The 13,254-nt window shown below is 43.2% G+C and overlaps 1 protein-coding gene across 1 annotated transcript in view; it reads right to left on the bottom strand.

The window, feature by feature from the left end:
- Positions 1 to 13,254, bottom strand: part of LOC133132081 (cGMP-dependent 3',5'-cyclic phosphodiesterase-like) — a 75,670-nt gene that overhangs the window by 10,700 nt on the left and 51,716 nt on the right. Inside the window, exons 8-18 of the mRNA XM_061247225.1 lie at positions 12,068 to 12,236; positions 11,775 to 11,827; positions 8,772 to 8,846; positions 8,583 to 8,624; positions 7,668 to 7,736; positions 7,002 to 7,132; positions 4,782 to 4,893; positions 4,233 to 4,272; positions 4,030 to 4,093; positions 1,788 to 1,869; positions 1,225 to 1,399 (exon numbers count right to left, since the gene is read on the bottom strand). Of these exons, the coding sequence (XP_061103209.1) occupies positions 1,225 to 1,399; positions 1,788 to 1,869; positions 4,030 to 4,093; positions 4,233 to 4,272; positions 4,782 to 4,893; positions 7,002 to 7,132; positions 7,668 to 7,736; positions 8,583 to 8,624; positions 8,772 to 8,846; positions 11,775 to 11,827; positions 12,068 to 12,236 (1,012 nt within the window). The remainder of the gene's footprint in view (positions 1 to 1,224; positions 1,400 to 1,787; positions 1,870 to 4,029; positions 4,094 to 4,232; positions 4,273 to 4,781; positions 4,894 to 7,001; positions 7,133 to 7,667; positions 7,737 to 8,582; positions 8,625 to 8,771; positions 8,847 to 11,774; positions 11,828 to 12,067; positions 12,237 to 13,254) is intronic.

Here is a 13,254-nt window from a genome sequence, read left to right as displayed (position 1 = left end):
TTATTGCAACGTTACATCTCGCCTTCAATTGCAATGACAATCACCATCACAGCTGGAAAGCACTAAACACGTGTTTTAACTGCGCTGTTTAAGATCTGCCTCTTTTGCAAAATGTGGATCATATGCAGCACGATTCCCTGACTGCGTACTGAGCTGTAGCCTTCGTAAATAAGACGTTCATTTCAGGCAGACTGCGACCGCACCAACACACTCTGCGCTGCGAGTTTCATGTGACGTAAATCTGGCCCGTTGAGTGTAGAATGTTGGTTTTATTTAAACCAACGGATGCTGGCGGTATTGACCAGAGTGTTGGAGGTTCAGAGGAGGCCTCACTCCCCGCTTGAGCGAGCAATAGATTCGCTGAAAAGCTCAGTCAAGCTCATCAGCCAAGTGGAGTCAAAACCATGTGAGATATTGGTGTGAGGCAATGTGCATCATCATTGAGATGACTGAACCGGCACAGTGGGATTTCACCATCCACATGTTCCTGAGACAAATCATGCTGTTACTGCGTCTAGTGCATTACATTACATTACATTAATGGCATTTGGCAGACGCTCTTATTCAGTGCGAGGTACAGTTGATTAGACTAAGCAGGAGACAATCCTCCCCTGGAGCAATGCAGGTTTAAGGGCCTTGCTCAAGGTCCCAACGGCTGTGCGGATCTTATTGTGGCTACACCGGGAATTGAACCGCCGACCTTGTGTGTCCCAGTCATGCACCTTAACCACAACACTACAGGCCGCCCCCACATTAGTCCAGCAGTGTGGAGCAGTGTGGAGCAGTGGTCAGAGCAGCAGTGTGGAGCAGTGGTCAGAGCAGCAGTGTGGAGCAGTGGTCAGAACAGCAGTGTGGAGCAGTGGTCAGAGCAGCAGTGTGGAGCAGTGGTCAGAGCAGCAGTGTGGAGCAGTGGTCAGAGCAGCAGTGTGGAGCAGTGGTCAGAGCAGCAGTGTGGAGCAGTGTGGAGCAGTGGTCAGAGCAGCAGTGTGGAGCAGTGGTCAGAGCAGCAGTGTGGAGCAGTGGTCAGAGCAGCAGTGTGGAGCAGTGGTCAGAGCAGCACTGTGGAGCAGTGGTCAGAGCAGCAGTGTGGAGCAGTGGTCAGAGCAGCAGTGTGGAGCAGTGGTCAGAGCAGCAGGGAGTGGCAGTGTCCAGCTCTGTAGTAGACACAACGCTGATCCTGATATGAGGTCATTGTGAATTTCATCAGTAAGTACATAGACTCACCATTGTTCTCATCTTTTATGGGGAAGCAGAGAATGTTCCGGGTGTGGAACCCTGTGCTGTCATCCACGCCCCGATAGAAGAGGGGGTGTGAGTAGGCATCTTTTATATTTAGGATCTTCCCTGTAGTGGCCACATGTCCCGCGATTCCCTGGTCAGCAGGGATCCGAAACTCCTTCTGTAAAAGAGGCGCACGGAACATTATAGCGTCACTGCATCGCAGGCGACAGAGGAAACAGGCTACAGAGGAAAAACAAACATTTGACACAATTATTCCACAATTGTTTTGCATGAAACTGTGATACTGCATACATACATTAAGCATGAATTTACTCCCATGACATACTGTATTTCCATGACCGCATGCCGACTTACACATCTGTAAATGTTAGATTGAGAGGAAATTAGCTTGTGTTCGGATAATTCATTTGTAGGGAAAAAAAATATAATGATTACCATTACTGATAGACATAAAGCATAAAATTAGCATTTCTGTCTGTAAACGGACAGCATGGCACATTGTAAGATGAGGGTACGAAGAGGTGAAATTCAGTGAATGTACATACCTCGTCTTCATTAACAACACCTCCATCAAACACCTTGGCGACCAGCTCATGACTGACACGGTCCAACAGAAAAACAGAACAACTGGGAGAAAGAAGGAGAAGAAGGAGAATGTATAATAATACTAATACTAACACAACCACCACTACGACTACTACTACCTCTACAACTATTACTACTACTACTACTACAACTACTACTACTACTACTACTTCAGCAACTACTACTGCTACTGCTACTACTACGATGACTACCACTACTACTTCTACTAATAATAATAATAATAATAATAATAATAATAATAATAATAATTTGCAGGTAGAATCTATTAACCTGCACCATGTGTATTGCTTAAATGAATTAATGGATGAGCTGAAACCAAAAACCGAGTGATAAAAGGTAATGGGTTTGATTCCCAGGTGGAGCACTTTGGTTAGGCCCGAGAGTTTCCACGGTTACCCAGAGAAAATCCATTTAGTAGATGCAGCTGCACAGTAGAAAAGACTCATCACTTATCTGATAAAAAAAGATAAGGAGATGCTTAAGACAACTGGATTTGTTGAAAGGATCAAGATTCATGATTTTGGAATTTATCGAGAATAATAGTCTGACTATGAAAAGACTGAAGACTAAGACTATTCTAAAAGATCAGGACCTTTACCAAGCCGCCTCATTTAATTAAGGAGGTTGGTGGGTCAATAAACCCTTCTTTGTTCAGAGAAAAGAACACTTGATTGCTGCAAAAGTGTATAAACATTTACTGTACTGTTTTTCGAGATTTTTCACACGGAATGGATCTGTGAAAACCAGTGACTCATTTGAGAATACATGTTGTGAGCAAATTCTGGCAAAGCCATTCTTCCAAAAATAAATCCTCCACTAAATGTTATATTATGCTTCAGTCCCATGAGCATTTCAGACCAACCGCTATGACTATGGTCCCCTCCAAAAGTATTGGAACAATTCCTTTGTTTTTGCAATACGCTGAATACATTAAGGGTTGAAATAAAAATATGAATACAAGACAAGAGTTCAGAATTTTATTTTATTTCCTGGTATTTACACCTAGATGTGCAAAACGACTTATAACGTAGCACCTTTGGTATCAGAACACCCACTTTGTATGTGAGCAAAAGTATTGGAACAGAGAGTGTTTAAGTAAATTAAAGTAAATAACACTTAATATTTGGTAGCGTATCCCTTGCTTGCAATAACTGCATTAAGCCTGCATATTTGAAATATGGATTTAGCTATGTTGAGGACTAAGGTGTCCAGAAACCCCAATGTGTGGTGTGCGGTGAATTGCTGGCACAGGAGAGCATGAGTATTCCTCCTTGGCCATCCGTGCAATTAAAATCTTACTGCCCTTCAGCACTACTTATCTCTGTGAAAGTGGATTCTCAACTCTGGTCCAGCTCAAGTCCAAGCAAACAAACAGGTTGGACACTGAACATGATCTACGTGTAACTCTGTCTACCATAGTGCCTGATTTGGAGTCTCTGATCAGATCTAAAAAGCATCCCCAGTTCTCTCATTAATGATCCTAAAACAGCCTAGGCCTAATTTGCTCATTGCTAAAACTGTTCAGGTCTTTTCATTGTAAATCTGGTCATTGTAAAAGGAGGTGGGCCCACCTCATATTATTTGCAGTGTTCACATCCAGTTCATACAGATGTCAAATCTAAATGGATGAAATGTTCGAGTATTTTGCCGATGATTGAATATTTTAATACAAATGCCAATGTAATATCATATGTGCAGTAATATTTTTGAGAAATAAAAGAAGTTGCCTTGAATGTAAAAAAAAGTGGGTCGCGACCTAATGACCATCGGGAATTGTGGGTCCCAAGGCCAGGCCAGTTAAGAACCACTGATTTAGACCATTGTAAAACTTTTACTGGATGTTTAACTTTTAGGTTTAAAACACGTACATACGAATGGTAAAACTAGACAACTTAAATTTGATAAGCACAATCAATCACTTGGGCTACTGCACTGACAAATCAATAAAGCCTATCTCTCATTTTTCTTATTTCCTCTCCCTATGACTCCTGGAAGCCATTATGAATTAGCCCTGGCTCTAACTCATGCTAATGCATGAAGGGGGTGTCTATGTCATAACCTCAGTTTTTCTGCCCTTAATACAGATGCCACATTCAATGTATATATAAATATATGTCATTCCACAGTTCCTGAAAAAATCAACTGTGGTTTTCGATTCACAGGGCATATGTTTGCACTCACATCTCTGCATTGCTGAGGTTTCTTGCTTCCACAATGATCTCTTGCAGCAACACGGACACATCGTCTGGAGTAAAACAAAAACAAAGGGCCCAAAATGTCGTCATTCTCCAAGCTTTTAACGGTCAGCCACAACAGAAGCAAGTAAAACAAGAGCAAGAGAGAAGGGCAGACCATACAGGGAATAATGCATGTGCCTTACATACCAAGGTGTGTGAAGAGGTTTTTGGCAACCTGCAGCAGTGCCTACAAATGCAAACAAAAACTGGTGAATTGCTTGTAGGTGGTGTGCATGGCTGATAGACAGGTATACTGAAGGGGTGTGTATCTAGAGAGAACATAGGGTAGACAGCCAGGTGGAAGGTTTACACATCTGGGTAGACTGTGATGGTAATCACATCTCAGTTGAGTATGCACAAAACGTGCATCTCGGTGGACAGTTGGAGATATCTTGGTGGAGTTTGGACTCAACAGATGGAAGTGATTTTGGGTGGACTGCGGAGTTAAAATGTAGGTGGAGATGCACTTGGATGGAGTAATATTCTACATATGGCACAGCATATAGACACAACAGACACAGATTCAAATGCATCAAAGACAAGTTCATTGTTTCCGGATGGTAATTGATTAAAATGGCGGCCAAGTCTGTTCTGAATCCGATCATGGAGTTATTAAGCCGGCAGGGCCACCATCACTTAATGTTACAGAGTAATATTTTAGAAGGGTGAGAGAAGGAAGGAGAGGGTTGGTATTACCTGGCACTCAGACTTGAGTTTCTGCTCTTTCTGAAAGGCCAGTGTGCTGGTCAGCACTGAAGATGTGTATCGGAAACAGTGCTGGATCTTCCATTCATCCATCAGAGAGTACCTGTACTCAGGAATAACACATCGTTTTTTTTAGTTCAGATCATTTCAGATCACTCTTTTTCATACCGAAAGCAGGGCAATGCTTTCCAACTGAGTCAAACGTTACTTGTGCCATTCGAAATATACCCCACTGCCAAGATTGGAGATTGTAGATAACAACCAAAACAAGGAGAAAAATGCCTTGTGAACAAGAAAGTAAAATACACTGCACAATTGCACCCAGTTTTCCTGGAATCAAATCAATATCCATTGCCTGAAATGTTGGTGCATTGTATCAGTACATTCAAACATACAAAAAATGTTAAAGAGAATCATTCTAAATATAAAAGTCCTCTATCTAAATGAATGAGGAATTAGATGTCATTCATATTGAAATTTGCTTTGTCTCATGCACTTTACTTCCAAATCACCTCAAATGAGATGATTCAAGATTTTGTCTTGAATTCAACATTAAATACTATAGGTTTAGGATACAAGCAGTTTTGATTACACAGACTAATCAGACAATAATGTGCCTACTCATTCCCAGAACTGTATGCTGATGTTCGTCTGATGCCTGAAAGTTATGCATGAGCTAATTAGTTGATAAAAAAAAACCAAGCACTTCATCATCAGTCCTATTCAGAACATACGCTTTAGTGGGAACAGTAAAGCGAAATTTGTTGCTTCTAATATATACTTATAGCATTTAGATTTCAGATCATAAGATACAGGCAATTAGGTTTATTTAATGGTATTTACAAGTGTATGTTTAACTATTTTACAGAAACTGCTGTTTTTGTGGCAAGTCCCCCATTTCTGGCTTTGCAAAAGTAAGTTAACAGATTTTGGGGAATTGAAGTTTGAGGTGAAGTATGGTTCATTTCCAAATCCAGCAGTTTAATAATGAACACCCTCATTTAATGTTCAGCACCCTTTATTGCTTTGATTTACATTTGAGTTTGTATGTAAAAAAAAAAAAAAACATATTTCAGTACCATGACTTAAAAGCTGATTGTCTGTAAGTTTGTTTCACATTCATCTTTTGATCTCAAATCCAAATGCAGAAAAAATTACACATTTTGCTTGACTGTTTCCATTCTTTTCGAGGGGACTGTAGAAATGAAAATTATTGATTATTATGTTTATTACAGCTAGCTAGCTAGATATAGGATATATATATTTTTTACATTCTAAAATCATTCTGGCATAACATTTATGAAAAGAAAACCTCTTCAGTTGATGATATTGTGCTGATGGCTCTCCTGAATAACATCTGTATTATCTTCTACAAGATACTACAAAATACATAAAACTGGCTATTTTCATTTTGTTTTGCAGACGTTGGCTATCCCCTGTCTTGCGGCCAGCTTCGTTTACTTCCAGTAATGTGTGTCGATGCTCGAGCTATTTCAGCATAGGAGGGGATTAAAGATTCACATTCATGTTTGCAGTTGCTCAGCATTCGCCCTGTTTGCACGTGACATACAGCATATCCCAGGGACTACTTTTAAAGGCAAAAAAAAAATCACTGTGTGGTACGAGACCCTGACAGGCGTGGGGGCCTGTGAAACCACCCTGACCGACCCCCCCAGTGACCAGCCAGCCAGCGCACACAGCAAGCATCCTCTCATCGCTGCACTAACCAGCCACAGAATCACCTCCACACCAACTGCATCGAGCTTCATAGGCAGCATTCTGAGGAGAAGTGAGTGTGTGTGTGTGTAGGGCGGCCTGTAGCGTAGTGGTTAAGGTACACGACTGGGACACATTTTACATTTTAGCCATTTGGCAGACGCTTTTAATCCAATGCGACTTACAAGTGCATAGGTTCTCCCACAAGTCAAAGCATCACATCCATAACTAGTAAAATACACATGAAGTGCTGACACGCGAGGTTGGTGGTCCGATCCCTGGTGTAGCTGACACGCAAGGTCGGTGGTTCGATCCCCGGCGTAGCCACAATAAGATCCGCACAGCCGTCGGGCCCTTGAGCAAGACCCTTAACCCTGCACTGCTCCAGGGGAGGATTGTCTCCTGCTTAGCCTAATCAACTGTACGTCGCTGTGGATAAGAAGCGTCTGTAATGTAATGTAACGTGTGACAGACCCCCCCTCTTCCCCCGCTCACTTCTCTCCGCCCCTCTTGTTGAACGCACAGGCCAGGGCCACGACCTGCGAGGTGGCCCGGCTCACCACCGGCACACACATCATGGAGCTCGCCTCAAATCCCAGCAGGCTGTTCAGCTGCAGGTGCTCCTCCTGACGTAAAGGACGAGAGAGATGACATTAGGGGTCGGGCCGTAAGATTAGGTGATTAGCGATTAAGTGCTTCAAGGCAAGCCCTGTGCACTGAAGTTATCAACAGTATATGCATAGATCTGTCTGCTGTCTACTACCGTGAATAATGTTTGAAATATTTATCCGATTGTCTCTGATAACATTATGTCTGCCTGGCCACACATTCCCATTATCTTATCACAATTACAGTGCATTTTATACAAATGGATTAATGGCAGAATATTGGCTGGGAGTATGAGAGGAACTAGGAACTACCTGCCTTGCATGGCAGCCAATTGCCGTCGGTGTATGAATGGGTGAATGGAGAAGCATCAATTGTACAGCGCTTTGGATAAAGGCGCTTTATAAATGCCTGCCATTTACCATTTAACCCCCCCCCCCCCCCCCCCTACTGTAACGTGTGCTAGGGGAAAAGGGAGGAGGAGTTTGAGGGAAAGAACGAGTCGGCAGGAGAAGGGACACAGATATTGAGATGCGCCGGCTTTTATAGACTTACTGCACTGACTTCTTGCAAAGTGACAGATTTCTTCTTCTCCACCGCCTGGCCGAGGTGGCCGAATGTTAACTGCGAAACACAACACAAATTAAACGGCGCGCTCTGTGAAATTGACTCCATTCTCTGTTCACTAAATCACCCGTCCGTCAGTCAGACGTTCATCGGACAGTCAGCTGCGGGAGGGAGAGAGAGGAGGTCAAAGACTCCCCGGAACTGTCACCCATCGGCGATCCCACCCACCGTGTTTTCACGCGACTCCCCCCCCCCCCAAGCGTACGGCTGCTGATGGAGACTAATCTCATCATGGCCCCCAGCCAGAGTGGGAAGCTACCCAATTACAAGCCATCCACAAGTGATTGAAAGGGGCAGGAGCCCAATTATCAGCCATTAACACATCATAAACAGGAGTGACTGGCCAATTAGAGACCACAGTAGGGCTCCACGTTACAGGACAGCCCCTAGTGTGCTCACGCTGAGGAGGAAGAGGTACAACAGGTCATTTCGGACTTCTAACCGTCAAGAGAGGAACAGCAGCAACAAACACCTTCAAACCACAACACTGTTTATCCTTCCCTCGTCTCTGTAAATGCGCTGACGTTGAAATGCCATTGTGGCACTGTGGCAATTAGAACCAATTTTCAACCAATGAGCTTGAATTATTGTACAGTTATACAATGTTTTGGTACAGAGTGTCAACTGTATATTTTGACACCCGAATTTAAGGACTATAAACACAGGCAGAGGGTGAGTTAACATGTCAGCAAGCCTTTTTCAATGATAGGAAGGGATTTACAATGGTCTATGTTTTAACACAGAAATCTTACCTATTGCACCTTTAAGCTGGTGAATCGCATCTCATTCAAACAAATTAAAATATTTTTTTACATCTCAACACTCCAACCTGATGCAACTTACAGGAAAGCCGATTTCTTCCTCCAGCACCTTGTCGCCCACTACCTGGAAAAATAAAAAAATCACTGATTACATTACAGACACATATTTTACCATCAGTACGAGGAGAGGAGAGAACAGAAGTGGCACTGCCATTACTGAAGCCTGGGGTGACAGAAAACAGGCTTTGTTTTCATGATATGGCTACAGTACCTGACAGAAGAGCTGTTGGTTGTCTTCGGAGACCAGCAGCAGACAACAGCAAAGTGATTGTGTCTCCTGTTGTAGCTATGGAGAGACCGGTAAATTAATGATCAGTCAACTCATCAATGTGTCAATCCTTCACGTAATGAACCACTCAATCAATGCATCAACTACCCAACTTACCAACAGATGACCAATAAACTACAATGAAGCACTCATTTACACTAACAGATCAATCAAACTTTATTATAATACTTGATTCAAAGGGTCATTGATACGCAATAGACGTCCTGCGTTCCTTCAAGAATAGCTAGGCCCTCATCATTGTAAACAGGAAATGGGCACTGAGCTCCACAGTGAGCAAGATTTGCAATCTGTGGCACCAAGCTGTGGGAAATTAATTCGCACTAATATGAGTCATGGCTACACCATGCGTGCTGCTGTCTGAAAACAAACACCACCCTCAGGTCCACACTCAGGGGAGACAACACAAAAAGATGAGGTATTTGATGATTTAATTATGTTTTTAAAACCTGCAGGGAAAAAAAGAGACGGGCCTGATGCCATGCCGAAAAACCATCAAACACAAACATGCCCTTTTCTAAATCCCACCGAACAGGGAATTCTGAGCTTCGATGATTCACCCTAATGTTCTTTTAGCTCCAGGTACTCTCAGAAAGGCCACCTCAAGTCAGGAAAATAAGTTTGGGTTGTGTTATCACGAGGTAGCTTCGGGCGATACTGGGGGATGGTGTGGTCAGAAGTGCTCGTGGTCCTCCACAGATGAAAAAGCAGAGAAGCAGGAGACATGCTCACAGCAGGCAGACCAGTGAAAACACCATTAGCCTGAGCTGAATCCAACGCCTTGGCTGATATTTACTGTGCTCCTCCCCACGGAATGACTGCCGGGAAGCCTGCAGAGATCATTGACTGCTGGACCGTCTATGAGGGGGGGACAAAATGGCAGTCCAGAAAGGAGTGACTCTGGTCTTTAACGGCTGCGAGCCACTCAAGCTCAGGTAGGATGGTTCATATAGTTCAAGCAAATACAGTCATCTAAAGGAATGGATTAGCTTGGGGCTCAGCCTAGCTAGCACCTATTGCTAGATGCCATGGTTTAGCCTTTGCAGGGCGGCCAAGCTTTAGCAAACATCTCACGATGTACAGCAGCAATTTACAGGCACAGAAACCATGATATCAGATGACCGGGAGGTACCAGGGAGAGCTGTGCTCGTATGTCATTAGCTCATTAGCTCAAATGAACAGAAAGCACAACATCAACATTCCCTTTCCTCTGGAGAGTAGCCCTCTTCGTACCCCACTGCTTTCACAAACAAGAGAGAAGCTGAAGCGGGGAACATGCATGAGGAGACAGTTGGTGTTAAAAGCCTTCATCATGAAACGGCAAACTGGCAGCTGAAATGCGATGGATCGGCGCTCAGCAGGACAGCAGTAAATTGCTCATGCCCAGGGCTTTCCATTAGAGTCTTCTCACATTTTTAGGGGAGAAAAATCAATAGGAAAATAACACACACATGATGCTGACTGCAGGAAAACCACTGCCCCGCTCAGAGAATAGAAGCCTTTCACGCTGTAACACACTGGAAATACTCTCTCCATATTGCTAAAGCAAGCACAATCTCAAACAAATAGCTCTTATGACAAATAGACATATTGGACTGTGCAGATCTCTCGAACATTCTCAAAATATTGTCACAGTTTCACAGGATTGCCTCAGCAAAAGGTTACAGTCAGACATGCCCTAAAATAATTAGCCTTCATGAAATTGAAGTTTACCATTAACCCAGACTTCAGTAGATTTGTGAGCTTGCATCGTGTTTCATAGTTTGCATTGCCTGTGCGAATCTCATCCCTGACTGAATAACACTAACGTGGTTGTTGAAGAACAAGCAGTGTGTGAAACATGCTCTGGGCCACTTCTGATAAAACACTACCATGCAGCAACTCGTTTCAGCCCGTGAGCATCTAACTTTCATACGGACTACCTTGCAATACCACCCCTTACAAAACAGCACAGGCACAGACAATTTATCTGTAAACTTCACAGCATATCTACGAGTCCCACACAAGCATATGGCATTAATATCAGTGACTTGATCATGTAATTGCCTGCTTATATTGGAAAAACCTCCTGAATAATCCATTTGCACACAGGGGAGATGTGTGGTACCATGAGGGTGAGAAAATGTGGAGTGCTGAGGCAGGCGGGGATGAAACAGTATTACATTAGTAGCTGTCAGTCAGACCCTGCACTCTGGGACTCTATCAAAGAGGGGGGTGGTGACTGTCTGTCTTTAACTATTTTATCTCTATTTGCACAAAGCAGTGGGATATTATATAATGTAACCATGCTACAGTGTAGCACAGGAGCATACACACAGTATACATATATGTAGATGTTAGCAATCAGGTAATAAGATTATTGACTATTACATTTAAAGGTACAATAAGTAATTTCAAATTTCTAACAGTCAAGAGAGGAATAACCTTCAAACCACAACACTGTTTATCCCTCCCCCTTCTCTGTAACCGCCATTGGCTGTGGCAATTAGAACCAATTTTCCACCAATGAGCTTGAATTATTGTACAGTTATACATTGTTTCGTAACAGTGTCGGGCCGTCAACTGCATATTTTGAAACCCGAATTCAAGGACTATAGACACAGGCAGAGGGTGAGTCAACATGTCAGCGAGCCTGTTCCAATGATAGGAAGGGATTTACAATGGTCTGGTAGCAATGTTTTAACACAAAAATCTTTAATCCTCTAACAGGAGGAAAAATGGGATAGTGGCATAAGGAAGCAACCGTACGAATGTGTTACCAAAAAGGGACAGAAATGTCATCAGTTCCAACCTTCTGACGCTAGCCGAGTGTCTCCATCTATGGTATGGCATTCATGTTGGCAGGACCTATTGGTAGGACTATGGGCTACTCTCCTCTCCTCCCTTTCTCGTTCTCTCTATCTCTCTCTGTGTAGACGGAGCACTTACATAGTGGATGACTTTTAGCTGGAGTGAGGAAGCATCCAGGTCATATAACTCTCCTGGGGAGAAATGAATGGTCATTAGCAGTTATCTGAACCGAGTGTTTGTTATGAATTTAGCTCACTGACATGCACATAGCATATTAGCTGATATAATTGAGGTTAATGAAATGAAAAACAGCTTTATTGTTTGCTAAATTTAGACAGAAAATTTAAATGAACGCACATGCCGCTATACTGGCTGTTGCAAACAGTTGGCCTCATGACTAGCCTATTAAAGGAATAGCCATACTCCCATACCACACAGTTGCAGGATCTTGCAGTCAAGCGCGCTGTAGTTCCCATCAGGCGCGGTTGTGTCTGTTACGGTCAGGGAATTGACCGAATGCCTGGCGAACGGGCCAGGAGATCCGAGCGGACTCTGAGCACCCCTCTGCAACTGCTGGACTCTCCTGCAGGCCACAGTAACCTGGTACGAATACAGAGGTCACAGTTCAAAGGTTGTTTTTGTCTGTATCCAATGAAACGAGTAGGAATTGCAGCCCCTTTTACACATAGTCCCCCCATTTCAGGGTGCGATAACAATTTGGACAAATATGTGTTTACATTTACATTTACATTTTTGTCATTTGGCAGACGCTTTTAATCCAAAGCGACTTACAAGTGCATAGGTTCTACCATAAGTCAAAGGATCACATCCAGAACTCGGAAAATACACAAAGAATGCTGTTCTAAACATAGTCGTCATCATAAGTGCAATTTTTTTTTTTTTTTCTTTTTGAGGGGGGGTTAGACAAGGATAGGGATAACAGAAAGGAGGGGCGGGGGAAATCGGGAGGGAGGACTAAGGTAGACTTTGAAAAGGTGGGTTTTGAGTCTGCGTCAAAATAGGGGGAGGGATTCTGCTGTCCTGACAGTGGTAGGCAAGTCATTCCACCACTGAGGAACCAGAACGGAAAACAGGCGTGAACGTGCAGCTCGACCACCAGGTGCACGTAGAGAGGGAACCATAAGGCGACCAGAGCTGGCAGACCGGAGTGGTCTAGCTGGGGAGTAGGGAGTGATCATGGATTGTATGTAAGGTGGGGCAGTCCCCTTAGCAGCCTGAAATGCCAACATAGAATAGCTTCCATAGTGCAGGGATAAGAGATTGAAGGCTTTGTTAATCTTTGGTGTCTGTTATTGGCATTTGTCTATATGAGGACTATTTAATGCCACTGACAGTTAAAGAAGCCATTATGAGGCTGGGAAATAAAAAAAAAAGCAGTCTGAGACATAGGCCAAACAATAGGCTCACCAAAATCATAATGCAACATCATATACATACAGTATATACACCGATGAGCCAAAACATTATGACCACTCACAGATGAAGTGAATAATGTTGATTATCTTGTAACAATGGCGTATGTCATGGTCTGGGATATATTAGATGGCAAGTGAACTCTTGGTTCTCGTAGTTGACGTATTGGATACAGAAGAAATGG

Source organism: Conger conger, chromosome 7 (assembly GCF_963514075.1).
Source record: "Conger conger chromosome 7, fConCon1.1, whole genome shotgun sequence".
NCBI classification, from domain to species: Eukaryota; Metazoa; Chordata; class Actinopteri; order Anguilliformes; family Congridae; genus Conger; species Conger conger.
The sequence above is the reverse complement of the archived record's forward strand: the minus strand, read 5'-3'. Positions and strand labels throughout refer to the sequence as shown.